Raw genomic sequence first — 26,201 nt, 5'->3', positions numbered from 1 at the left:
TGTATGTTTTTGCCGAATTTCTTTTTTACCACTAGCCACTGCAGATTGATCAAATTGGTCTCGTATGCTTTGCGCGTGGTCCATTCCCTGGGTTGACCCATTGTCCTCATTGCGCCAGCTCAATGGTGCTGGATGTGTGTTTAGCAAGACCTCATTGCGTTGAACATTGTGAATATGTCCATGTGGTAGAAAGGGCACAATTGTCCTCATGACAACACTATTTAGTGGGACATCGCTTTTGGGGAGTCTTTCCCACCAGCTGATGGGCACATGCTATGGGTTCATCATTACTCGCCTCTGCCAATCTCTCCAATGCTTGGACCAGTGGCCATACAGCAAATTGAGCAAGTGCCAGCAGATGGTACTTTTTAGCGAAGGGCCATAGTTCAAGAGGTCTTACTGAATTGGCTTGGGTTTGTTACTAATTATCAATGGAGGCAGGGAGAAGATCAAGGGCTAGAGAGCACAAGGATGATGAGGTGGCTCCAAGTTTGCACACTCAAGGCAGCTACCAGTAACGAACCTTCAGGAGATGAGGTTACAGAGATTCCGGAAATGACACCTTTTGATGCCTCACCAGGGTCAGAGTCGAATGCCAAGGCTGCTTTAGAATCGATGAGACACTGAACATAAGAGAAGATACTGTCTTTCGCGCAACTAGCAGTGTCTCTTGAGTGAGATAACTGTTACAGCCAGTACTCGGCGTTCTGCGTGCTTCCGCAAGCCCTCTCCAGCATCAGGGCCTACCATTTTCTTACCGCTTCTGTCGGGAGACCTGATGGTCTTCTCAGCGAGTGAGGCGCAAAGTGCAAGAATCAGCTGGTAGGTCTACTAGCATGACCTTGTCTGTGCCGCTATTGGGCTTTAAAATGAATAGATGGATTTTGTTATCTCCCAAGAAGCAATAAGAAAGTCTCATTGAATTCGTTCCTTCACACGTTTGACAGAAACCACCTTGCTGCCGAAATCTCTGTACTTTCCAAGACACTTGTCAATAGCAATGTTCGGGTCTTAGAGGTGAGGTCAACCTGAGAAGGAGGCTGCCCTTTTTTGGGACCATTTCGTTCAAGCTTTATGTAACAATGGGTAGCATTTCTCCGATGCTCAGATATGTTGTTGTAACATGGAAGTCGTCAGTGACTTGGTGTGGATGGTGCAGGGTATGCTAGGCAGCTGGGATGAGTGATGAAATTAGTGATGAAACTAGAAGCTCAGTTTCTGATGAATTTGTCCTGATGAAATTATACCTATAGTACTATACTTGTACTCAAGTGCCTGAGCGGCTTGATCTAATGATCTACTTGCCTCAGAATCCAATACTTAATACAAAGAGAGCTAAACGCAAACCATATTCCTGCGCTGCATGTCCGGTATGTTGAAACCCCCAAGTCCTTGCTAAACTAGTGATTCTGATATCTATTTTTCATAGTTTGTCGCAGGACATAACTCAAAATCGAGCGACGAGTAGGGACAGGTAAACAACCGGAAGGAGAGGTATGAAATCGATGCATGATTAGCCGCTTCTTGCTGCTAAAAAATTGGACTGGTGGTGAGAAGCGTCACTGCTGTAAATTTAACAACTAGATGCGATGTTTCTGTCTGGGAATAGATAGATATCTAGAAACCTAGTATGTTGTATGTCAGTTGCTTCCGAAGCCGTCGCGGAGCAAGCCTGAGTGACGACATTTCGCGTAGCCTTATTCTTCAGCATGTTGAATTCCCTTGGATAACTACGTTTCTTTGGCGTTCCTGGGATTATGGATCAATAGACAGCATATGCAGGCGCGTGATGTGAGTGTCAGCTGTTAGGTCTACCAACTCGAAATAACATTTTTGTAAAACCAGTTCAAGCAGTATATCATAAGTGGATATCGCGAAATGAGATCCTCCTGGAGGAAAGGTTAAATCCCGAACAATCTCGTAAGCTAACTACACCAACCCTTTAAGCGCGTAACTATTAAAATGTGGTTGGGTTACGACCTCTCCACTTAGTCGTTATCGTTACCCGACAATCCATGCTTCGATCTCGTATATTCTGGGGTCAGTCTTCGGATTATGTCTAACGAGTTTCAGAAATGACTGGGGTAAGACAGAGAAAAATGCCATTTTGGGTCTGATCTGTGTAAAATTTCCGACAGACTGGGACATCAGCCAACGGCGAATAATTTTCCGGCCTTTGTTATTTTACCATTACCTCAATCCAAAAGTCTGAAGCATGGGACCGAGATGGGGCAAAGTGCTTAGCGCTTGCGTTGAAGCCCGAGACACCGACGGCAAACATGCATATAATAAGCATGGCCATATGATTTTAAGCTTATGACTTGTTTTCATCGCAACTCACATTCGTTATTCACTCTGCTTGGGCCAGAGTTGTTTTTCTGTTTCTTTTTTGTATATTCTTATTCAATCTTTTCTTAAGTCATTCATGCGCTCATTCAAAGGATCACAATATGCGCGTCTCAACTATCTCAGCCATCTTCAGCGGCCTTGCCGTCTCTGCCATTGCCCAGTCGGATCTCGATGGCGCTGTCTGGAAAGCTCTTCTCGCCGAGCCTCAGAGCAAGCGCAGCATCTCCGACATCCCTCGTAACCGTCCCGCTAAGCGCCAGTCGGGCTGGAACCCGCCTGCAGACTTGAAGGCTCCCCTCCAGGAGGCCTGGGAGCACTATGAAAAGACCTACGACGGCGGACTTGATGCCAATGTCAACACTGGCTTCCACCAGATCATGGCTAACAAGGGTTACCTCAACATCTGTGTCCGATGGGACTCTAGCGCCAGTATCACCGAGGCCGAACGAACAAAGATCGCCAGTGCATATAACGCTCAGTACCAGAAGTGGTTCAAGTGGCTTTACGGCTACAACGGCTTCCCTTACGACGAGGTTAAGGTCAATGTTGTTGCATTTGCCGTTAAGGACAAGAGCCAGCTTCAGGGCTCCACAGCTGGCTACGAGGTCTACACTGAGCTCGATGCCGATGGTGTCCCTATGTGCCCTGTCGCTTGTGCTCGTGATGCTCATCTTGATGGTGACTATAGTGGCTGCGAGGCTGGTGCCGACCGCCACTACGACCACTCCCTGTGGTTGAAGGATGGCCTTGAGGGTGGTTTTGGTCACAACTGGGGTCAAGAGGTTGGTCGTGAGTACTTCATGAACAACCTTGACTCTGACAACATCCACATTCTTTTGCATGAGATGGTATGTCTCCAAAGACCTTTATTCACGGATAAAGCTGACAGACTATATAGGGTCATACATTTGCTCTCGATGATTGTAAGTGATCCCTCCCTCACTTCAAGAGACGTCTGCTAACAGATTCTAGTCTATGGTACTTTCCATCCACTACCAACTCTAACTTAACTGTGAGAAAACTAACTTCAACAGACTGGATCCCGACCGGTATCACCAAGTTCATCATGCTTGCTGGTGCCTCCATGGAAATCACTGACTTCGACGGCTGGATGTACCGCAACTGGTGGTACTACCTCTCTCAGAAGAACAACTGGAGCTCCGGCAAATCGAGCGCTAATGCTGCACCTGCTTCATCCGAATCCAAGCCTACCAGCAACACTGCCGCACCCGCAACCAAGACTGCTACTCCCAAGCCTAGCACCACTACCACCAAGGCCATCGCCGTTAAGCCTGCCTCTAGCAAGAAGGCCACTGCTACCAAGGCTACCATCACTCAGGTTACTTCGGCCGAAAACACCGCTAGTGCCGAGGTTGGTGCTTGGGGTCAATGTGGCGGTAACAACTGGACTGGTGCTACCAAGTGTGCTTCTGGTGCCAAGTGCATCAAGCATAACGACTACTACTCTCAGTGTGTTGCGAACTAATGGGTATGTAGCTGACAGTGTCATGTCGAGAAATGAAGCAGGTGGTTGGAGCTGAATTGGTAGCATAGTTGATCGAAGGAGATATGAGCCCGAAATAATAAGGGAATCTTAAAAGTTGTTGGAGAACGGCTTGTTTAACTGCGATCTAATGCATAAAACTTTATCCCTTCACATTATTGGGCCGCGTCACATCCACGCCTGCATATCGTTTCATGTAACATCGTTGAGTGGCACGTGGATTGTGTGCCCTGGCCTGCGATTGTGCCATTGAACAGTCGAACGGGCTTGTGTCGCAGTTTCAAGTGAGGATGGATGATAAATACCGGCCATGTTACGCCTCGAACTCGAAAGCAGGAGTCTATTGTGGACAAAGGTCACCTGTCTGGAATTTGAGTATCAAGACATAGCCATAGGCTCAAGACGTGGAAGTATATTCCCTAATAAGCTAAGTGAACTCTTTGACGTCTGTCAGAGCCAAGCTCCCAGCCTGGTAGGTAAACGCGCGGCTCCAGTCAGTCCATTCATCCGCACTTAACTCCTTGATTGAAGGCTGTGGTACTTCTCCTATCGCCCGAGTCGCATCTGGCCACTTGAACTCAGTGAATAGCATAGACATCCCCAGAGGCCACCATTCCTAACCAGACCTTCCAGGTGCCATCTCACTGCACGAATCTGTATAATCAACCTGACAGTTCATAACGGCCTTCTTATCAGGAAACGATCTTCCATGAAGAAACGTAAGACTCAAGACCGAGAGAACAGTCAGAAAAAATACCTTTAGCTTGTTGATCCTTTGAGTGAGTGCTTGGTTGGTGCGTACATGGCGACGACTGACGTCTGAGCCACAGGCCATATATGCACTTGCTGCGATGCCGAGAACAAGGTAGAACTCAGGGTCGCATAGGTAAGTAGTGATAAAGTCGTACTGGTCCTGAAAGACCCAGAGTCCGCCTCCTCTAGTGGGCATTGTTTTGTTATGTTTTCGGGAGTTTTGGTGATGTAAATGGTCAAAGAAGTTGCTATGTGGGTGGGTTCTGGAAGAGAATGTTGGGAAACGGATTGTTGATGAGAAAAGGTTTGGAAAGCGGAAAAATAGGGGTGAAATGTCATGTTAGGCGTCCCGAAACGTGGAAACACCTGTGACTGTGACGAACAACATGACACTGTCAGTGCTTATCAGCATAGTTGTTCTAACTGAACTCTAGCACGAAAGCTTTCCACGCTTGCCTTGCCTGATAATCCACTGGTTGCCAAGAATCGCTCTGTCACCCAATGGTAGTTGAGCAATCCAAACTGGCTCGCAGCGTGCGATAAATCTATTGTTGAGGTTGACGATGCAGGATCAGAAGACAGAAGTATATTGGCAAATGACTGCTCCGAGACCTGCTAGTAATATAATTATAAGTCCATCTGACATACTGATGAATTTATGTCGTGTTCTTAAATTCTGATTAAGATATGTATGGTGGGATCGTGTACACGATATCGGTTCTAGTTGGAGACGTTGTGTGTTCGCGGCCCCCTCGAGTTCTGTCACAAACAGAGCGCTCGGGAAAGCAGGTGATTAGTTGGACAACATTTGAGATAGTGAAATAAGTGACTTCCTAGCGTTAATGTCCAGAAACGATAAATAGAGAGAGAGTTGGCTGGAATTGCTGTGCCTGCGAAACAAAGTCTTGTACTAAAGACTGTGATTTAAGATAAAGTAGTTTTATACTGAAGCCTATTACGACCTCGTAGGTTGTTGTACCTCGCAAAAGACCACGCTATCTTCGACAAACCCTCACACTCTTAAAGGGCGAGAAAGAACTCCTTCACGTCAGTAGTCCAATCATCAGGGCTTGTCCAGGCAGGATAGTGACCTCCACCCGAGTGCTTCTTATAGTAAACAAGGTTAACCAATGGCTCCAACCAAGACTTGGGCTACAATCATTAGCACGTTATTGAACAGCTGTGAGTTGGGGAGTCTTACCACCAAAGGAAATTTGCGAAGGCCGGGGAATGGACCGTTTTCATTGCCCCAAGTGGTAACAGCTGTGGGTACATTCGATATTTTAGTAGTCGGCAATGCGGCCTATCAATCTTGTCAGTAGAATGTCCGACACGGTGCAACCGAAGGCGACTTACTTCCCCGATCGAATACGATCGAATGCTGCCATATGTATTCTGAATCCAGGTGACAAAGCCATCCGTCACAATCTCCTCCTGCGTAGGCTCAATGCCGTTGTTACTGCTTATTTTCAGATCCCATAGCCAAGCGGCAGTACCAACCGGGCTATCCGACAGAATGCCAGCCAGAAGCCCAGGCTTCTGAGACTGCACACTGGCGTAGGCGAAGTGCTTGGTTGAGAAGTCGTTCAGGCCAGCCAAGTACTCATTCTCTTCCTGTGTTGTCTTGCCTTGCCCTGCACGAGCGAGAATCTCTGGCGTAGGCTGGGCCAGGAAAAAGTCGGTGAAGTGGCCGATCATGTTATTGCCTACATACTCTGTCATGGCGGAGCCATAAATCCAGCCGAGATCGGTGCTGACAACGCCGTATTTCTTATAGCCAAGTTGTTGCATGAGGGCGTCAAAAGCGACGGCCTGTTCCTTGGCCCCGAGGCCCACCTTAGTTGGTGCAGGACTAAAGCCAAAACCTGGAAGATCGATTGCAACGACATGGAAGTTCTTCGACAGCTTCGGAAACACCTTTCTCCACTCCAGGTGCGTAGAACTCCATCCATGGAGTAGTAACAGAGGGATCGCGTTTCTGCTCCTGGACCTTTCGTGAACGAAGTGGATTGGAATAGGTTCAGAATAGTTACCATTTCCAGGAACAGTAGTAGCATAGTGCTTGAAGTCCATGTTGATTGATCTCTCGACATCCCTCCAGTCATATTTGCTGCCCCAGTATTCAGCAAGTTCCTTCACGGCATCCTTGGGGGGACCTTCGTTGGTCCAGTCTGGAAAGAAGCTATTGGCGGGACGATAGTCGCGGACTTTATGGAGGGTAAAGTCGAGGAAGTCTTGATCGACCTTGATGTCAAATCGCTGGGGGCTGTTGGTCTTTGGGAAATGAAAATTGAGCTCTGCTACAGTTAGTTCTATAGTAACTTTGCGATAGCAAAGTCAAGGAACAGCATGCCTTTCGCCCAGGTTGACCAAGCAAGGAGCAATAGAATGCCGATTTTAAACATTATATAGAGGTAAAACACGGGATGAAACGATATTTAAGAGTAAAGATAGTTATAATATAATATTTACATTCTGAACATGGGCTGTTAAGAATACTTATACCTGGCTTGTGGTAAATGGAAAATGAATTATCAGTCCGTATTTCTAAGCAGTAGATCTAACTTAAAGTTTGAAAATCTTACTAAGGAGCACTTAACTTAAAAAGGAAGCTCTAGGTCTTGGCATTATAGATTGTAGAAACAGAGCTAGTATAACTTTAGAAAAAAGATGTCCATATGGCCATGCAGTGCCCTTGCTTATAATAGACTGGGGTTTTGTGCTTCGGCGTTTTTGTCAGCCGGGTAAGCCGGGTGTCGGTGGGGTGAGGATTAGAGCGCAAAATGACCATGTTGCGTAAACACGGCATTAGGCTGTCTTTACACATATAGTGGGATACCAAGTTCCACAAATAGAGAGAGGAAATTCAGTCAGAGTCAGTAACAAGGAGGAATTAGAACTAAAGAAGAGGTAATAAAAGAAGCAGAATGTTCTATGAAAATCTCTAGGTTAGTGAAAGGCAGAGCACCAGCTAATGGTCAGTTCCCAGGTCAGTGTAATATGACAGTCTTTTATTTAATTCATCGATCGCCCTTAGGTTAATGATGCGATAAGTTGCACTATTGAGAAGAATAGCACCTGGCAGGGAGAGCCGGTGCTTTCGAGGTATGTGCAATGGCGCATAACGGGTGGAATCGTAACAAGATCTTTGAGCGACACTGCCATTGGCATTTCAGTAGGCAATGGTCCATGTTTCTGAAGCTTGAGGTCGGCGACTCCTGGAATAAAGCGACTTCTGATGGTTTATCACACTTACCCAGTGAGGATTTGCTACTCAGCACGAGGAATACACGAGTGCTTCTCATCACGTAATACAAGTGAGTTGGGTCAAAGAACAAAGAGCTAGGTTATTCAACATCGGGAATGACTTCATGATGCTTGGACAATTAATTCTAAACTATGCCCGTAATTCAAGGACGTTATTCGATGGATCCGACAGCAATTCATGTTCCTTCCTCTTTATCTGGGCCATCTTATGGACAGCGCCGGCAGCGTAAATGGCAGAGACAAGAATGCCGACAATACTGTATGCAACAATCAAGCCCGTAGATGCGCTAGATAACTGTAACCCAATGCCTCCGTTGATGATACCGACAATCATGATACCTCTGCCGTACCAAATGTGTCCATAGCTGATTGTCGTTCGACGTTGGTACTTAACGTAGTTTCTATGGTGCATCCATCCCAAGACAGGTTGTACAATCATCAAGATGCATACTATCGTGCCGAGGACAACGTGAGGTTCGTGAAACCACTACAGAATGTTAGTTATTGTTGATAAATGATGCATACGACTTACATCTCCGCCACGATCCGCAGCGACCTTCCCGATCCCAAAGCCGATCCACATTCCTACGAAGGCGATGATCTGCCATGAGGCATGAATGAGCCATTTCCCGAGTAAAGGCATGAGAACAGAGCCAATAGGGAACCCAACGAGGAAAACAACTGCCATGACAACACCGTGCGCTGAACCAGTATGATCTTCCCCTCCACCACCACCAGAGACAGCATTGTCGCTTGGAGTCGTGTTGGACGAGTTGAGGAAAGGGTTGGAGGTGCCGCTGACGGTAGCCTTAGAGAGATCAACAGAGAAACTGTCCGTTCCATCATGCTCATCGAAGTCACTGCTTGCATCGCTTGTGTCAAGTGGGCTACCCTTCTTCCAGGCACTGATCCACTGAGCAGTCCCTGATATGCCCGCATTTTTCCAGTAGATGTTGGCCACCATTGTACCATTCGATACGCCGCTTCCCTCGATAAGCTTGATACCGCTCACGGGCTGATACGTCGGCATATCATGACCGTGTCCCTTGCGAGGGCTCAGCGTGACATTTCCCGAGCCGTCTTGGTATATGACGAGCATCGTCGAGCCGCTCATGCGGGATCCGGTGCCGATGGCGACCCATTGGTACGTGGTAGGGGCTTCGAGACGAATATAAAGAGAGGAGGTTGACGATGGAACGGCCCAACTGTAGCATACTTTGCTCGACGATGCGTCGCAGTAGGACGCCGGGGAGGCATGTACGATGGTGGCGACTGAAGGGAGTGAATGTAAGTCTCTGGTCATTGAAGAAGGGGCCCTTACTCACAGAGTGCCAATACAAAGGCAAATACGATGTCTAGAGAATTATTCATTTTGAACATAAACAAAAGGAGACAAACTGTAGCAGAAATAACGAGTCAAAGCACGCCTGAAATGCTTGGCAATCTGGCATACCATTTCTCTGGGCCAATTTCCTCCTTATACCCCAAGCCACCTCCCTTGAACCGAGGATAAACATCCTCTCACTGTGAAAAGCATTCCAAGCCACAAAAGCCAAGCCTACGTAACCCTCCCAGCACGATGGTTCCTAAACAAGCTAATCACAGCACTTGCAATTGTGATGACCAGCTTCTAGACCAAGCCTAAATTAAGCATTCGCCGATTAACTACGGGGGATCGTGGTCCGTGCCTGCCAAGAGATCTCTTTTTCTTGGCAATGAGATGCGAGTTTTACTGTTTTAAGGCTGGCGACTTACGCGGCTCGAGAACAATACGACTTTGATCTGACGATGGCTGTGCTAGCCATGCGTTTCAGAAGCTGGGCTGCGCAGTTCAAATCAAGACAGCGAGAGCAAATGAGGTATTTGTACCCTCGACAACATTTTGCTTGCAATTAAGTCTAAAGGCAAGTCTAAATGACAATGTCCTGGACAGTATATAAGACGAATCTCTTCACGATGGTTACTTATTTGGTCTATTAACTAACTACTTTGAGATCATGGCGCAGTAAATTAGTTGCCTGTGAAATAACAAAGCTTAGGGTATTGTTATTGTCGTCATCAAGAGTGACAGGTATGTCTCTTTTCCTCCACCAGTCTCTAATTGCCGAATGCACGGGTCATTTGCACAAAATGGTGATCTGACGATGCACGTCACGTCAACGATTTGATTGGCTATGTCAGCAATGTTCTAGACCCCATTCATCCCTCAGCGCCTGGGCTGTACCCGCTTGCGTGTCCATCGGATCATCGATTGTTCCATTTATTTCTGATTATTCTTCAGAGGTAGCTAAGCTGACAACAGTCCTCCCTCACTGGCTCCCCCAAGCTTTCCCGTCCATGGTTCATCGGACTCCCACTGGAAGTCTTTCCCACCGTATGCAACTAGCAGCTCCTCAATTTCTTCCGTGCGCGACTCTAATCTATCGGATACAAGATTGTCTACCAAGGACAAATATTCACCACTTCTGCAAATACGAAGAGGCGACATACCGCGAAATCTATCGAACTCGGACATCAGATTGTTTGTTCGCCCAGCGCTGCCCAGCGGATCGCCAATATAATTCGGATCTGCCATGAATTCCAGCAGTAAGCGAATCCCTTGAAAGTTTTGAGCCGCAACAGTTATCTGCAGTGGTGTAATCGGATATCCTGGGAGATTGGGTTGAGCTCCAGCTTTCAATAGATGTTCCAGCAGACAGAAAGAGGGAAGTTCGGCAAAAGGCTCTGGCTGATAATAACCTATAAAATGGATGAGAGCTGTAGATGGATTGTAAAGACCAGTGTGGTCGAGCAGCAACCTGTCGAGACGACTTGATGCTGGATCCACAAAATGAACCACCACGTCAATTAGTGGTCCATCAAACTCGTACATATTTAGAAAGGAATTCTCCTGCCCGTCGTTGGACCGACTGTAAAGGACAGCCTCCCGTTTTAATATTATCCTGTTGCTGAAAAGTGCCTGAATGTCCGCCTCCTGAATGAGTCTGGATATGAGAGGTGAACATATATCGCCTGTTATCAGAAGCAGGCTTAGAAACAAAGATGCAACACTGTCTGTAAAATTTTCATTCCATTCGATAGTCCAAGCGTATTTCTCGTCGGCGAGGCCCGCGTCGTCCAGTAACTCGAGCCAATACCCTCTCCCTTCATTGAAGCCAAGTTTGCCAAGGCACCCAAAGTATTGTGTAGAGGGATGTAGGAGCGCTTTTACCCGCCCATAAAGTTCATCGCTCTCAGATATCTCTTTCCCCCATTCTCTGAGAAAATCCAGTGTATGAAAAACAGCATGGAAGTTCAGGTTCCCCCAAAGATCTTCCTCGTCAAATAGTAGACGGTGACCCGCTTCAAGGTCTTTAAGATGATGTGATGCGAATGTTTGAGCCTGGTGCAATAGGGTATCCAGACATGTAGACAAAACCTTGGTCCTTTCAGTGGAAAACACAAGGAGGGGGCCTTGACGTATTCGGTGTGACTCCAAATACTCTTTAACTGTATAATGCGCAAAGGATATAGGGTCCTTCAGACTACTGAAAAGACATCCGCAAAGCTCCCGTAGTCTTTCAGCATTGTAAAGGACATGGTTGTTGTGATTATTCGACCGTGATGTACTGCTCTCAATTGCATCGAAGAGCAGACTTGATGGAGTGCCGTGAAGGTAGGAAGGGTGAAGTTCGGCATAAAACCACAGCCATTGAAAGGCATGAGAAACAAATTGCCAATCCTCGGATGGTATGCGACGGAAAATTCGATCATAGGTCTCATCTAGATCTTTAGGAAGTTGCTGCAGGGCCAGGCGGACAATCTCGCGTTTACCCTTCAAGCGCTGCAATTCGTGTAGCTGACAAACGGCCCATCGGAACCTAGATCTTGTCAACAGAGTCATAGGCTCAGTATAATTAAACACTTACATTCCATTTGCCTTTTTACTGACAGCGTCTTCCACCTCAATAAGAACATCATGCGGCCAGCATCGGAATTTTAAATTTGATCGCACGATTGAGTGAATGTGAAGACGAATGTCCTGTTCGACTAATTCATTTGCCATTGGGACTGAAACGGATACGTTCCCCATCACTCGCTCAATATCGATGTACTCGCGACTCGTGACAAGGATCTGAACATTGCAAAACCTTTGGTCAGTGACGAGAGTCTGAATGACCTCAAGAAGTTCGTCACGAGGGTCGCTCTCGTCGACGGCATCAATCACAACGTACACTCTGCCAAACATCTGGAGGAGTTGTTCCAGCGCTCCAAGCAGTTCAGGAATGCTCGGTTCCGTACCACGTTTGAAAAGATCGTGCATGAGAGTAGAGACAACACGTCCCACACGGGAAAGCTGAGTGATGACCCATCGAAGAAATGGCGCCGTCTCGTCTTGATGATGGCCAAAGTAGCAGTAATAGTAAGCACTCACATAAGGCGAGTCGCTTGTCGAAACTTTGTCGCAATGAGCTTGGGTATTTGTGATCAACCACGATGCGAGGATAGTCTTTCCAGAGCCTGGGATACCGTGGACCCAAAGACATCGAGTACGTAAAGATAGCCAATCGATCCAATATTGTGAGCGAAATATCCAACTCCCGGTTCCGTCTTCATATAGTTTGCGTGACCGGTTATGAATTGGTGAGGGATCGGTTGATGTGAGCCAGTTGTACACTCTATGGCGTTGTCCCTCTGTCAATATGGAGCGGATCTCTTCAGAAACAGCTTTGATATCTTTTATATCCTTCGTGGCCTCTGTCGTCAGAGCGAGCTGGATACCCTCTTTATGACGGCTCATCTGCTGGAGAAGGTCCTGTACCTGGCCCTGCTTCAGAGGCCATGCCAATGTAGCGAATGTTGCTTGAACTTTTTGCCGTTTCGAAGTGTTCTGCCCGATCTGGAGAGATCGCTTCGGAAACAGCTTCTCCAGTGCTATCATCGCGACCCTGCATCCTTCGACAGGACCATCAGAAGCTGCTAGTCGGCTTTGCAGGGCGGCTGTGAAGGTTTCGCATTTCGATATGAACTCCAAGTTCTCAAGAACGGACTTGAGTGTGGACACTTCAATTAAAACGGTACGCAAGCTGGTAGGCGCATCGGAGCGGAGTGCTTCGATGTAGAATTTGCAGGCGCTGATTACTTCCTTGGAGATCTGGATGACCGCAATCGCGCTAGCGACAACGCCGAGCACTTCAGCCATAAGTCAGGGTTGCTTGGTGCAAAGAACAAGAGTTGTTGGTTCGTGGTCCCTGGCGGCGGTCGATGGAATCGTGTAAAAACACCAGGTCAGTGAGGGAAACAAAAGACACCAGGGTTCGGGGGATGTTGAGAAGGAAAATACAGAGATCCGTGAATTTGTTATTTCCCCCGCAGTGGCTATGCAAGGCATTTTCTGTTGGCAGTCTGAGCGAGAAATTGGTGGCGTTTTCAACCTGTTGGCAGTGCAGATATTGGTTTATTTTTGCCCAGTCAGCGTTCTTCAAAGCAATGACCACCAACCACTCCAAGTCTCACCGCCTGAAAAATCCCCAAGCCAGTTCTTGTGCAACTTCCTTACCTAAATGTTGCCCTATTTCTCACATACGTGGGGCAGAATGAAGAAGGACTGAGCAATTATTAGATGACAGAACAAAGACCATGTGATGGGGAACTGCTCAAGAGGAAGGATTGTGCGATGGTCGGATAACAAAACCAACAGATCTCATAGCTAAAGAGCCTCCTGGTTATGGCCTGTCACGAGCATCTCAGCTGTTTTAACGGGCTCTTCAACTATTTAGTCCAAAGCTTACTATTTGTTAGATGCCCCTGTGAGGACCGTTCAAGTGTTAAGGTCTCCAGTAATAGTAGCAGTATCATCTGCTTAATACTTAATAATCAAGAGTGGTTCTACATGCCTGGTGTTCCAGGCAAGCCTGTTAAGAATAGAGAATTAAAAAAAAGAGTCAGTAGACAGTAGATGCTTAGTCTTCCAGTTGACCTTGCAATGCAATTCGAGGAATGATTCAGGCGTGAGTGATCTGGCTAGCATGCGGTTGTGTCCAGGGTAGCGAATATGGCTGGAAAACACGTTGACTTCTCTCTCTTGATAAAACGCCAAGCCCATTTTGCTCTTATTTGGGCTGAAAACTGTGGTCTTATCTCTCCTAAAACAACATTGCGCCATTATCGGAACTGAGCCACCATCAGCCTTATATCCTATTCATTTTATTTCACTATATCTATCATCAGCTCAAAGTCCCAACGCACGCTCCCCTGTCGCGTGTTCATAACGCGACGCGCCAACAAGCCTAAACTATTCTACGTCTGTCTTAGTTCAACTTCGGCTTAACTTACTTCCGCACCCATTTCGAGCAAGGGTCAGTGTTCACAGACCTCCTCGCTCAAGGCCATGAGTTCCACTTATTTCTCATAGTGCTTACAATAAACATCAAGAATAATTACAGTATCTCGCCTTGACAAAATAGCTCAAAATGGACAGCAAGCATCCTGCTGCATATACTTTAGTGAAAGGAACAGGTATGATCCGAGCAGGAATTACTCATTGAACAAACTAACCTGAGCTGCAGGTTCCCTACAGCGTACATGGTATCTATACCATCGCCTGGGTATATGGTCAAACCTTCTGGTTTCTGCGCGATATACATGCGTCAATGGACAAGAACTTAGCCAAAGCGTCATCATTGAAGCACTACGCCATGTTGTGCAAGCTCATCCTGCCTTATGGCACGTCTTTGTCCAGAAACCGTCTCCAAATCGAGGTAAGCACGAGCTGCACACCGCCAGGCTGCCCACTATCGACTTGGAGAAATGCATCGAAGTCTTAGACTGCGACCGAAACAATAGTGAGGTCACTTCGGATGATCTTGAGAGAGCCCATAATGAGTGGTGGTGGCCTGATGATGAACCCGATCGCCCGTTGTGGAAGCTTCTTGTGAAAGGGAACAATGTCATCTTTGTCTATCATCATTCACTGGGTGATGGTATATCCGGGATGGTCTTTCATCGCGAATTTCTCGCTTCGCTGAATTCACCCACAGCTGAAAAGACCATGCATATGTCTCGTCCTGATACCCTCATGCATGCAGACGAGAATATACAATCCCCTATCGAACCGGAAGACGTTTGGGAAGGGAAAGACAGCATCTTGGAGTTAATTTGGACGCAGCTAGTGTGGCTGTTTGTCAAGTTCTTTTACAGCAACAATCGCATTTATGGCGATCTTCCCCCTGCAAAACCTCACCTCAAGTCTGCAACTGCAGTGGCAAAGCCAGAGGATAGAACCGTCACGCGCATTTCGTCGTATCGTATTCCAGCAGAATACATGTCCGAAATACTCACCGCATGTCGCAATCATCAAACCACCTTTACACCTCTACTCATTACAATGTTTACCATCGTCCTTGCCAACGAGTTTTACCCGAGCGCAAAGATAGGAGCGACCCGCTTCAATTTTGACTTGAGGCCCAGCCTTCCCATGGCTCGTGTTGGTGGAGGAACAGCGAATGGGACGTTTGTGAACGCAGCAGGAAGCTGGCAGCTCTGGCATAGACTGGGACCATTCCGTCAAGTCCTGATTACGAAAGGCGATGGCAAAGAGACATCGCTCGACTGCCACTCCGTATGGGAGCTGGTCAAGCATTACAAAAAGGAGATGACACATGCCATTTCTGGCAAAGCTATAAGAAACTGGATCGGGGTGAAGCGTCTGGGGACTGATCTAGAGAACGTGGTTGACAACGGATTTCCTTCTATATCTCTCCTTCTCAAGCCTACTTTCAGCGTTTCTAACATTGGCTCGTTCGATAATGCGAAAGTAGAGTACGACGGAAAGAGCACAGGGCTATGGCGGATCGATGATATGCAATTCTCAGCTGGAGCCGTAAATGGCAACCAGGGCACACACGGGGCTATCTTCCATGTTTGCGGTGTTAAAGGGGGAGATACAGTTATTACCGCGACTTATGAAGACGGAATTGTCCCGCGGCAGATGGCTGATGAGATTCTGGATCGTGCCGTCACAAGGATGCTCGAGATAGTCTGATGTGATAAACGTTCTTGTAGCAGAATAGCTTTCGGCACCTCATGACTTGATGCGCATTTTCTTGGTCCCTTGACCTGGCGTTAATTGATTTGTCAACGCATCGACATGCACGAACCCTTTCTGTCGTCGAAGTCATCTTTTGGGCCGGTTTGGATGTAAGATGCTTGCTATACCGGTTTCGATGTTCAGGGCTGTTTGAATCTGGCACTACCTGGACTTGACAGCTGAAGGTGCCCCAAAGCAACATTCGGCAAAGGTTACACAACTAGTGAAGAAGTCCCGGCAACACCTTGCTTTGAATTTATACTCACGGTGAATGGCAAACTGGATTTGGATACCACCGGTCCATACGCAAGGGTCGCTTTTATCACCATCAGTATAAAGCTAAGCAAATTTCCTTTTCAATGACTCATATCACGCGCCTCGCACATAGATCCTCTCCTTCAATATAATACCCGTGCTCACCCATGGCTTCTATCTAAGCCCCCATATACTAGTTTATCTCTTCTTTTCGAGGACTTGGAAGGTCACATGCTTCAGTGTCGGTGCAGTTACAGTAGCGTATGAGTCTGGGGGGGCGATGGAGGTCACCACGTGCTTTCATTTGTGTTGTCCCATTGAGAGCAATTAAGCAGTAGTTCTCACGCATCTTCTCGAGTCAGTAGTTAGGCGGTTTCTTTCACTTCTCTCTCATCCTTATTAATACAGGCGACAGAGTATGGTTTGTTATGATGATCAGGAAATCTCTGTTCGCACACTGCAAAATTGTCATTGCCACATAAGAGGCTTTTGAGTAGTACGTGCCCAATTTCGCTAAGGTGTTGACGTTGACCGTTAATGTCCGCGTTAATATGTCTATACAGAGAGGCATGATTGATAGTTGCCAGTGCACAGTAGGTTCATGATTGCGGAGAGTAGTTCTAGGTGGATTAAAGACAGAATGTCTGGTAGGAATAGCTATGAATTAAATATAAATGGTATAAATTTAGAGAGTCTATATATATACAGATGCTAATACTGATACTCTCATAGTGTATAAAGAGGAAGAAGAGCCGCAAGCCAAGCTAGAGCAAGAAAAGCGGAATAGAAGTGAAGTATAACAGTGCGTAAGACAATGGGTGCATGATAGTAAACCGCATCTTGCTACAGGCACTGCTGGTAGACATCTTGAAAGACAAGAGTAGATACCTACTAGAAGAGGGAAGCGATAACAGCGATAGCAGCGACAAGTGCCATAGAAGTGCTAGTCTGCTTGACGGCACCAGCAGTAACGGGAATACCAGAAGAGCTAGCAGTACCAACAGCAGAGCTAGAGGCACCAGAAGAGGACCCAGAGCCAGAACCAGAGCTACTGCTGCTAGATCCTGAGCTGCCGGATCCAGAAGGAGAATCAGAGCTACCACTTCCAGAACCGGAACTGCCTGGACCAGAGCTGCCAGAACCGGAAGTGCCTGAACCAGAGCTACCGCTTCCTGAACCGGGACTACCAGATCCTGAGCTGCCAGAACCAGAGCTACCACTTCCAGAGCTACCACTTCCAGAGCTGCCAGAACCGGAGCTACCTGAACCGGAGCTGCCTGAACCGGAGCTGCCAGGACCAGAGCTTCCAGGACCAGAGCTACCAGAACCAGAACCGGGACTGCCAGAACCGGAAGTGCCTGAACCAGAGCTACCGCTTCCAGAACCGGGACTGCCAGATCCTGAGCTGCCAGAACCAGAGCTACCACTTCCAGAGCTACCACTTCCAGAGCTGCCAGAACCGGAACTGCCTGAACCAGAGGTACCGCTACCAGAGCCAGAGCTGCCATTGGAACCAGAGGCGGTGCTGTTGCCTGTGGCGTAGTGTGTTGCGTAGGTACACTCAGAGCAGACAGGGATCTCTTGCTCGTTGCACTCCTCGGGAGTACCCCACTTATTCTCCCAAGGAATGAACTTGATGGCGGCTTCACCCTGCTTGCCGCAGCCGCAGTCAGCAGGGATAAAGAAGTTCTCGTAGTTATACCAGTCATGGCACTCAGATGCCTTATAGACAGTCTCGCCAATGCAGCTGCCACCAGAGCAGAAGATAGCGGTATACTCCTGTCCACCCTGGCATGAGCAAGCGGAAGAGATATACACCCACTCATTATCACAGTCAGCGCCATTAGCCTCAATCATGACGTAGACAACACGAGAGCCAGAGTTAGACTCGGCAGTGCACTTGCCATTGATGCAGATGTAGATCTCCTCAATGACAGTGGTGGTAGGGTTGGGGCCAGGAATGGTCTTGGTGACCTCAGTGGTGATAGTGGTGGTGCCTGAGACAGTCGCAGTGATGGTAGCCAACTTAGTGACCGTGCTAGCAGCAGCGTGAACGTAGACAGTGAGGAGGATGTTGCTCGGGATCGCACGGCGCATAATACGGCTGGAAGCAGCTTTACCACCGCAGAACTCAGAGTCATCGCCAGGGCACTTGGTGTCGCAAAGATCAATGGCAACACGGGTAACGCTTGAGGAGCTAACTTCCTCACCACAGTAGCAGTCACTAAGTTTTTGTTAGCGAGGGGTTTATCGACAGAAGTTGAATGGGACTTACGTGTTGTAAACACCAAAGTAGGCCTTGTCAGAGCACAGGGAGGCACAAACATTAAGGTCCATGGAATCGCTGGAACTAGCGAGCTCAAAGGTAGGAAAACCAGCAGAAGAGCGGGCACAGCCGAAGAGAGTAAAGTCTCCAACCGCAAGGGGGTTGACCACGCTGCTGGCAGAGCTAGAGGAAGCAGAAGTCGAATGGGTGATGGAACCAGTAACAGAGCCAGTGGTAGAACCAGTAGTAAGACCAGTAGCGGACTCAGTAGTAAGACTGGCAGACTCAGTAGCAGAACCAGTAGCAGACTCGGTAGCAGACTCGGTAGCAGACTCTGTAACCGACTCGGTAGCCGACTCAGTAGCAGTTTCAGTAGCAGAACCAGTGGCCGACTCAGTAACAGACTCGGTAGCAGACTCGGCAACGGAGCCTGTAGCAGAGCTAGTAGGAAACTCAGTAGCAGACTCAGTAGCAGACTCAGAAGCAGACTCAGAAGCAGACTCTGTAACAGACTCGGTAGCAGAACCCGAATCAGTAGCAGACTCGGTAGCAGACTCTGAAGCAGACTCGGTAACAGTCTCAGTAACAGATTCGGCAGATGTCTGGCTTGCAGTCTGAGTTACGTCGACAGAACCAGTCGTAGCGATAGGAACCGCAGCAGTGACAAGGGCAAGGTCCTTAACAGCCAGATTTACGGGACTAGTACCGCAAGTCTGTGTAAACTTAATGTTCGGGTTACTTTCCGCGACAAACGGCTGACTAGCCTCGCTGTAAGTAGCAGGTGTCGACGCAACAGGTCCGGAGTAAACCACATTGCCGTCAACTGTGATGGTCAGAGTGCAGCCCTCGAAGGCGCGCTTGGCACGCAAGCGTTTGAAAGCGCTGACAGTGTATTCGAATGTGAGGGTTGTGGAGCTGCCACTGGGGGAAGAGGAGGCTTGAACGGCGACATCGAATGTCGCCTCACCGTTCGCGCCAGCTACCAAGTCAACGGCGACAACGTTACCATTGGAGTCTGTCTGGGGTGAAGCACCTTGTCCATAGGAAACACCTGAGTCAAGGGATACAGATTGAGAGCTAATAATGGATGCCGAGGTGGTGGTGACAGATGTAGAGGTGGTAGAGGTAGAGAAGCTTGTAGACTGAGGAGCAGGGGCAGAGCTCGAGGCCAGGGCACTAGAGCTAGTAGAGATATCAGAGCTGACGGGAACACCAGAGCTAGCAGGAGCACCAGAGCTGGTAGAGACATCAGAGCTGACGGGAGCCTCAGAGCTGGTAGAGACATCAGAGCTAGTAGAGACATCAGAGCTGACGGGAGCCTCAGAGCTGGTAGAGATATCAGAGCTGGCAGGGGTAACAGAGCTAGCAGGAACACCAGAGCTAGTAGACACCTCAGAGCTAATGGGAGCCTCAGAGCTGGTAGAGGCACCGGAGATAGAAGCCGATGAACTGATACCACTAGAGCTAGCCGAAGATGCTAAGCTGGCAGAAGAGCTGATAGAGGCGCTAGAGCTGGTAGGAACAGAAGAGCTAGAAGCCGATGTACTAATGCCGCTAGAACTGGCAGAAGAGGAGCTAGTAGAGGCAGAGCTGGCAGAAGCAGATAAGGAGCCGGAAGAGGAGCTAGCTGAGGGTGTCAAGCTGGCAGATGAGGAGCTGATAGAGGCAGATGAGGAGCTAGCTGAAGGTGTCGAGCTGGCGGAAGTAGAGCTGACAGAGCTGGAGCTGTGAGAAGCAGACGAGGAGCTGACAGATGAGGAGCTAGCGGATGAGGAGCTGGCAGGAGAAGAGCTGACAGAAGAAGAGCTAATAGAGCTAGAGCTAATAGAGCTGGAGCTAGCAGATGCTGATGAAGAACTAATAGAGCTAGAGCTGGGAGAGCTGGAGCTAGCGGATGCAGATGCTGAAGAGGAGCTAGCAGAGCTGGAGCTGGGAGAGGCAGATGAGGAGCTCACAGAGCTAGAGCTAGCAGAGCTGGAGCTGGGAGAGGCAGATGAGGAGCTAATAGAGCTAGAGCTGGGAGAGGCAGATGAGGAGCTCACAGAGCTAGAGCTAATAGAGCTGGAGCTAGTAGATGCAGATGCTGAAGAGGAGCTAGCAGAGCTGGAGCTAGCAGATGCTGAAGCCGAAGAGGAGCTGATGGAGCTGGAGCTAACAGAGCTCGAGCTAGCAGATTCAGATGAGGAGCTGATAGAGCTGGAGCTGGGAGAGGCAGATGATGAGCTGGCAGAGACTGATGAAGATGAGGTACTAGTTATAGTTGAAGAGTCACCTATAACTCCCAGGCCCAGGCCCAGGAGAATAAAGGGTGTTAAACGCATTATTATTTTAGTTTCAGGGTTGTAAAACCAATGTAAAGGTAGACTGGCGTAGGAGGGTTAAACGAAGGATGAGAGTAATCTACAGAGAGAGTATTACAAGCAGCGCATTTGAATAGATATATATATTGGAATTTTTATATAAGGTTGTTTATGATCGCGATTTTAATATTACCTCTCACTGTTTTGGCCATCTCCTGCCAATCTTGGCGTAAGGTTTTCTTCACATACTTAGCATAAAGAATGACAGCTACGTAAACATCCACGGCGACGCATTGAGCTGTTGCCATCGGGATTCCTATAACGGTGACTTGAATACGAGCAAACTGCCGTTGATCCGTGTCTCACTGTCTATAACGGTTTACGCTGTGGATCTTCTCTTACTGGTCAAAAATGCTAGTGTCTTAAATTTGCCGAGATGCCTATCTCTAAGTAGCAAGAAGTGGAGGGGTTTGAATCAATCAATTGATAGTAACTAAGCGGCGATCTTTGAAAAAGGGAAAGTCTAAAGAGCTGCTAGAGACAACTCTATAGGTGGACCATTTCTCTGGATAGTTATATGTAAATCTTGTATACCTAATCAAGACTGTAAAAGAGTTGAAAGAATTTTTAAACTACTCGAAGCGCTAGTCTTTCTATTGACTTCCGTCATACCCGGCAGGTTCATCTTCAATTGGAATCTGTACCCGCTGGGTACGAGCTGGCCCATCATAGCTCATCTGGCAGGAATGTGACTTGTGATGTAGTACCAAGTCTGCTTCATTGCAACATACTTAGACTTTTGTATTATGAGGAATTGACTTTTCACCGGTTCTGGGTACTTTCTACATGCCTGCTACTGACACGAGAGGAAGGAGTGGCTAAGTGATTTGAGATTCATGTCAGGCCAGGAGATAGAATCCTTAATCTGAAGAAGAGCCCATGCAAACTCTAAAGCTATCGTTCGAATTTCTTCAAGTTCTCCGTGGTATAAGCTCACAGCCAGAAGCCCGAATTGGGCCAAATTGCTCAAAAATATCCAATGGAAAGGAAGCTGCCATTGCTCCGAACGCTACAACGTTCGGGTGCAAGTGGTCTCCAGAGTCATAGTCTTCCTTCAGTCGACTAGCATCTTCAGTAGATCGCAGGACGTAGTCAAAGTCTACCACGGCGTCAAACACGCCAGACTTTCGGATCCATTCGTTAACGTCCTGGCGCGCCCTTTCACGTAATTCACAGGTTCCATAAGGCTCGTTACCACCCATTGGCCCAATAGTGGCTCCCAAGACGTACAAACCGTGCGCATGGCAGCGTGAAACAATCTGGCGATACGCCTTCTTAAGAGCTTTTATGACCTCTTGTAAAAGGACGAGGTCAGAATCTGCCGTCCCAATGTCATTCACCCCATGAAAGACCAAGATGTAATGTCGACCTGGCTGAGAGATAGCGTCACGATCTAGACGACTCAAAAGGCTTGGTCCTTTGCCATCTTGTAGAACCCTTCCGCCCCCGACGGCCTGGTTGATAATGGCAATATTCTGTGCGAATGGATGTTGCTGCATACGGTCGAATAGAAGGTCTGGCCAGCGGTCGTTTGCGTTATCTGTGCTACAGCGCCCGTCAGTTATGCTGTCGCCCAGGAGAACCAGGGTTCCGTGATGAATAGCATCGAGACACATTTCGACTCCAGAGAGGAAATACCAATGTGTCGATGACTGTAAATCAGGCCCAGAGAGTTCAGATGCCATCGACTGGTCGCCATGACAGAGCCAGGAGTCTGTGCGACTGCCCGGGTGAGAGGTGATCTGTTGAGAATGATGGCCTTTCTGGAGAAAGATGGTAATCGATAAGACCTGTCCCGCTTTGATTGGGAAATTGAAGCTGTCTGATACCACGTGGGAGCCTCCAGGCACTGAGATCTGTTGTTCGCCATCAAACAGGACCCACTGTGCTGTTTCCTTCAAGATCGAGGGAGAACCACCTGGAGTGAGCGGGTCGTGTGGCCGAGAAACAGCAATCACAACTCTTGAGATGTGCAATGTCTCCAAGCCAAACAGGTTGGACAGGCGAATCCGGATGCAGTCACCGCTAGCTGTCACTCTCAACGTTTGCCGGATGGTGGTATTCTGAAAAGCGATCCCACGCTGCGTCTGGTCAAGCAACAATGGTCAGAAAGCCCTTTGTTAGGAACCACGGAATTTGGCTGGCCTTACAAACGGATAAGGCGGCATATCTGCCTCTTCAGTAGGCTGAGGAGTTGGTGCCCATACTGTTACCCACTTGAAGGGAGACTTCATCTCGAGGGAGTGACTGACTTGGCTCTGTGTCAAAGGTCGTACATACACTCGTCGCTTGTTAGTTGGGAGGGTTACGTCACCTGTGAACGAAGTTTTGATTGTGAGGAAAGGGGGTCAGGGCCGTGCTAAAGGTGTCACTTTAACTAAATGCAGCAAACCCCTCAAGTGATGAACGTTAGTGCCGGTTAAATACAGAACCGTCCTACAAGTGGAGAAATCACCCGCCGAAGCTCGGATTATACGAGGTATTACGACATCAACTGTCTCCCTTTGCATGGCACCATAATTGAACGGTATACGTAATCAAATGTACCCGGTAGTGATGACAAGATGGAATGGTTTTTAAAGCTAAATTTACTAGGGGGACTTCTGTGTACCGTTTCAAGGAAACGTTTGACCGTTGCCAGTAGGAATTTACTAACCTTACTAAATATTTAATCCACCACGCCTTCCGGCAAAACTGAGATATAATCTAGCGATGCCATGTCCTTTCCATCTGGGTAACCAATCACAGTCAGCTCGGCACCCTCCCTGGTATCGACACCACGGAAGTAAACTCTCGTGGCCGAGTGTCCGTCTAGATACTCTGAGAAGTCATGACCGAGCCGCGTATCGAGGTCACTAGTCCACTCTCCGACAATCTTTCCATCCAGGAGAAGCTCGTACCGTGCATGCCCACCGGTGTGATCAAAATAGTTGACAGCGATGTCATGCCTCCTCGAGGGGAATGTTAGTTTGGTGGTTGCAACGGCCTTTTCCAACGATGATGCTACGATGGCACGGCCACGAGACGCCGCTTCGGGAGGCGTCACGTCAACAATGGTATAGCCACTCAACTGCATGCTTTCGGCCTCTATACGCCAGGGATAGTTCCCGACGCGGCTCTTGGCATCTGGGACGCCACACTTGGCCAGATAGAAGTTGTTCACTGAGTCACGCCAAACGAGTGAATGGCCTGCTTGATACGCAAGCTTGAAGGCGACATGCTCAAAGCGAGCATCGTCAATGAGGCCCTTCAGGGAAGCCCACCTTGTTACAAACGTCTGTGCGTTTGCTGATCCTTCGTAGTGGGCATTGTATATGTGTTGTATTACAGTTTTACCAGACTTGAGCTTGTGCGTGTAAGGAACGTGATGAAACCATAAAAGAAGGTCATCCGGCGTTGTCTCAATCCTCTCAAACTGAGCAGCGACCTGAGGTGGATATTGAGCTGCATAGCCCGTGCCAGTGGCAGCGGTACGGTCCATACCAAGGGCCTTGCTATCGGCGCGAGTCCATTGGCCCCAGCCGTTTCCGTCTTGCGAACCCGGACTGGGGCCGTAATGTGTGTAGAGGATGTCACACAGAGTTTGGATCCCAAGATTACCGCTGTAGGCTTCATATGTAGGCCAGGACTCCATTCCGATGTCGCGGATGGTGTCTATCACTTTCTGGTTCTCTGCGTTGAATGTCAGGCGAATCCAATCGAGCAGGATATCCTGCGCTGGGGCGGCTGCATCCCAACACAATCGGCCGTAGGCATAGAGGTTTGACATGGATAGATGGTGTCCCAGCCATGTTGGGTCATTCCCGATGTTGGTCACTGCAGCATAGCCGCCCTTGTTCAGACCGTGGACCTTGCCAGAGGCAATATCTCTTACAAGAGAAGGCTTGTCGTCAATTCGCATATCAAAGCCGAGAATAGTCTCCCATTCTGGAGCCATATACACGTAGTGTGACTGTTGACCCAGATACTCCTGACACACCATGAACTCACAGATGACGGGCGTCTTCCGGAGATGGGCGAACAGAGTCGAGGGCGGCTCACGGATCTGGAAGTCTATTGGACCAAACTTGATCTGGATGATCACGTTATCTTCGAACTCCCCATCAAGGTGAGCGAAGTACTCAACTGCGGCATTGGCTCGGTCATTCTTGAGATCAGATTCGTCCAGGTGATGGTTGTAGACAAAAGCACGATACATGACGATACCGTCACCGTGAGGTTTCAGGGCACGAGCAAACATATTGGCTCCTTGCGCAAGTGTTCGGCCATATGTCAGAGGGCCAGGTTGACCTTCTGAGTTGGCCTTGATGGTGTATCCAAGCATATCTGGGACACGCTTGTATAACTTGGCCGTGATATCCTCCCAGAAGTTGATGACATCGGGATCGAGAGGGTCCGATGTTGGCAAACCAGCGAGGCCTCGGGGAGTATCGAAAAATAATGAAACACCAATACGTACTCCGTAGGGACGCATTATATCGGCGATTCGACCGAGCCCATCGAGGTTTGTTTCGTTGAGAAGATTGTGGCTCGAGTTAACGTTGTTCACAATGCAGCCATTAATGCGAATTGAGGCTAATAACCGAGCATATTGGCGGACGCGAGACAAATCCGTCAAGACCTCGCCGTCGCGGAAGAAAATAGACTTTCCGCCGTAACCTCTTTCTATGCTGCCGTCGAGGTTGTCCCATTCGTTGACATATCTGATAGCTGCGCCGGGATTGTATGTCTTTTGGACATTAGTGTTGGCCAATTTGCCCTGTGCAAGGAGAGACAGGTATTCGAATGCGCCATAAAGAGCTCCTCGCTCATTTTGGCCGACAATGTGAATGTCGTTGCTTCCATGAACATTTGTGTCGAGCCAAAACCCGTCTTCATCAAGGGCAGGGACCGACTGGAGGAGAGGGTTGCCCTCATTCGCCTTCAGAGCTGACAAAGTGCCGACTATAATTGAACATCCAGTGTCAGCGTGAAGGCGAGAGTCAACCTGTACACTTTGTCCGAGGATACGTTCGAGGCCACGTTGAAGCTCCTCTCCAGCGATAAAAACGGGGCTTGTAGGGTTGGTGCTTAGGGCAATGATGCTGGAAAGTGGCTTATGAAGGCTCCGCAAGCTCTCGGATAGAGGGGCATAGCGCAGCCAAGCGTCGATTCCGCTCTCTGGGGAAAGCATTTTCATGGCTTTTGTGATGATTGTCACTAGATATTGACCTCTTTATTAAAAGCGTGATTCATAAATAAACCTGAGGAATTCCAGTTCTTAAGAGTATAAACAGCATCCGACTGATTGTGAGAAGCGATTTCAGCGGATAAATTGGGCTATTTCGCTGTCACGCTTGGAGCACATGTAAACGCAAACCATGACAGGCACATGGAGAA

At 48.3% G+C, this 26,201-nt stretch overlaps 8 protein-coding genes across 8 annotated transcripts; 2 read left to right on the top strand and 6 right to left on the bottom strand.

Moving 5' to 3' along the window:
* Window positions 1-2,450: 2,450 nt before the first annotated feature.
* On the top strand, window positions 2,451-3,835 carry FTJAE_12038 (endoglucanase type F; the record flags this gene model as incomplete). Its single annotated transcript, XM_037345045.1, has 4 exons — window positions 2,451-3,197; window positions 3,248-3,272; window positions 3,322-3,327; window positions 3,384-3,835. 4 exons carry the CDS (start codon window positions 2,451-2,453, stop codon window positions 3,833-3,835), a joined length of 1,230 nt encoding a protein of 409 aa, XP_037200919.1.
* Window positions 3,836-5,626: 1,791 nt separating this feature from the next.
* FTJAE_12037 (epoxide hydrolase) lies at window positions 5,627-7,011 on the bottom strand (the record flags this gene model as incomplete). Its single annotated transcript, XM_037345044.1, has 4 exons — window positions 5,627-5,758; window positions 5,808-5,909; window positions 5,963-6,872; window positions 6,929-7,011. 4 exons carry the CDS (start codon window positions 7,009-7,011, stop codon window positions 5,627-5,629), a joined length of 1,227 nt encoding a protein of 408 aa, XP_037200918.1.
* A 992-nt stretch (window positions 7,012-8,003) lies between these two features.
* Window positions 8,004-9,244, bottom strand: FTJAE_12036 (uncharacterized protein; the record flags this gene model as incomplete). The annotated part of the gene is made up of 3 exons (XM_037345043.1): window positions 8,004-8,360; window positions 8,406-9,145; window positions 9,199-9,244. 3 exons carry the CDS (start codon window positions 9,242-9,244, stop codon window positions 8,004-8,006), a joined length of 1,143 nt encoding a protein of 380 aa, XP_037200917.1.
* A 916-nt stretch (window positions 9,245-10,160) lies between these two features.
* Window positions 10,161-13,055, bottom strand: FTJAE_12035 (heterokaryon incompatibility protein het-E-1; the record flags this gene model as incomplete). Its single annotated transcript, XM_037345042.1, has 2 exons — window positions 10,161-11,733; window positions 11,782-13,055. The coding sequence occupies 2 exons, from the start codon at window positions 13,053-13,055 to the stop codon at window positions 10,161-10,163; spliced, it is 2,847 nt and encodes a 948-aa protein (XP_037200916.1).
* Window positions 13,056-14,325: 1,270 nt separating this feature from the next.
* On the top strand, window positions 14,326-15,896 carry FTJAE_12034 (peroxidase family; the record flags this gene model as incomplete). The annotated part of the gene is made up of 2 exons (XM_037345041.1): window positions 14,326-14,371; window positions 14,422-15,896. The coding sequence occupies 2 exons, from the start codon at window positions 14,326-14,328 to the stop codon at window positions 15,894-15,896; spliced, it is 1,521 nt and encodes a 506-aa protein (XP_037200915.1).
* A 1,191-nt stretch (window positions 15,897-17,087) lies between these two features.
* FTJAE_12033 (uncharacterized protein) lies at window positions 17,088-20,783 on the bottom strand (the record flags this gene model as incomplete). The annotated part of the gene is made up of 2 exons (XM_037345040.1): window positions 17,088-18,420; window positions 18,472-20,783. 2 exons carry the CDS (start codon window positions 20,781-20,783, stop codon window positions 17,088-17,090), a joined length of 3,645 nt encoding a protein of 1,214 aa, XP_037200914.1.
* A 950-nt stretch (window positions 20,784-21,733) lies between these two features.
* Window positions 21,734-23,056, bottom strand: FTJAE_12032 (lysophospholipase L1; the record flags this gene model as incomplete). Its single annotated transcript, XM_037345039.1, has 2 exons — window positions 21,734-22,903; window positions 22,973-23,056. The coding sequence occupies 2 exons, from the start codon at window positions 23,054-23,056 to the stop codon at window positions 21,734-21,736; spliced, it is 1,254 nt and encodes a 417-aa protein (XP_037200913.1).
* A 434-nt stretch (window positions 23,057-23,490) lies between these two features.
* Window positions 23,491-26,001, bottom strand: FTJAE_12031 (alpha-glucuronidase A; the record flags this gene model as incomplete). Its single annotated transcript, XM_037345038.1, has 1 exon — window positions 23,491-26,001. One exon carries the CDS (start codon window positions 25,999-26,001, stop codon window positions 23,491-23,493), a length of 2,511 nt encoding a protein of 836 aa, XP_037200912.1.
* Between the last annotated feature and the right edge of the window lie 200 nt (window positions 26,002-26,201).

The sequence above is a fragment of the Fusarium tjaetaba genome (assembly GCF_013396195.1).
Source record: "Fusarium tjaetaba strain NRRL 66243 chromosome Unknown NRRL66243_c0000313, whole genome shotgun sequence".
NCBI lineage: Eukaryota > Fungi > Ascomycota > Sordariomycetes > Hypocreales > Nectriaceae > Fusarium > Fusarium tjaetaba.
Note: the sequence above shows the minus strand (reverse complement) of the source record. Positions and strands in the feature narration are given on the sequence as shown.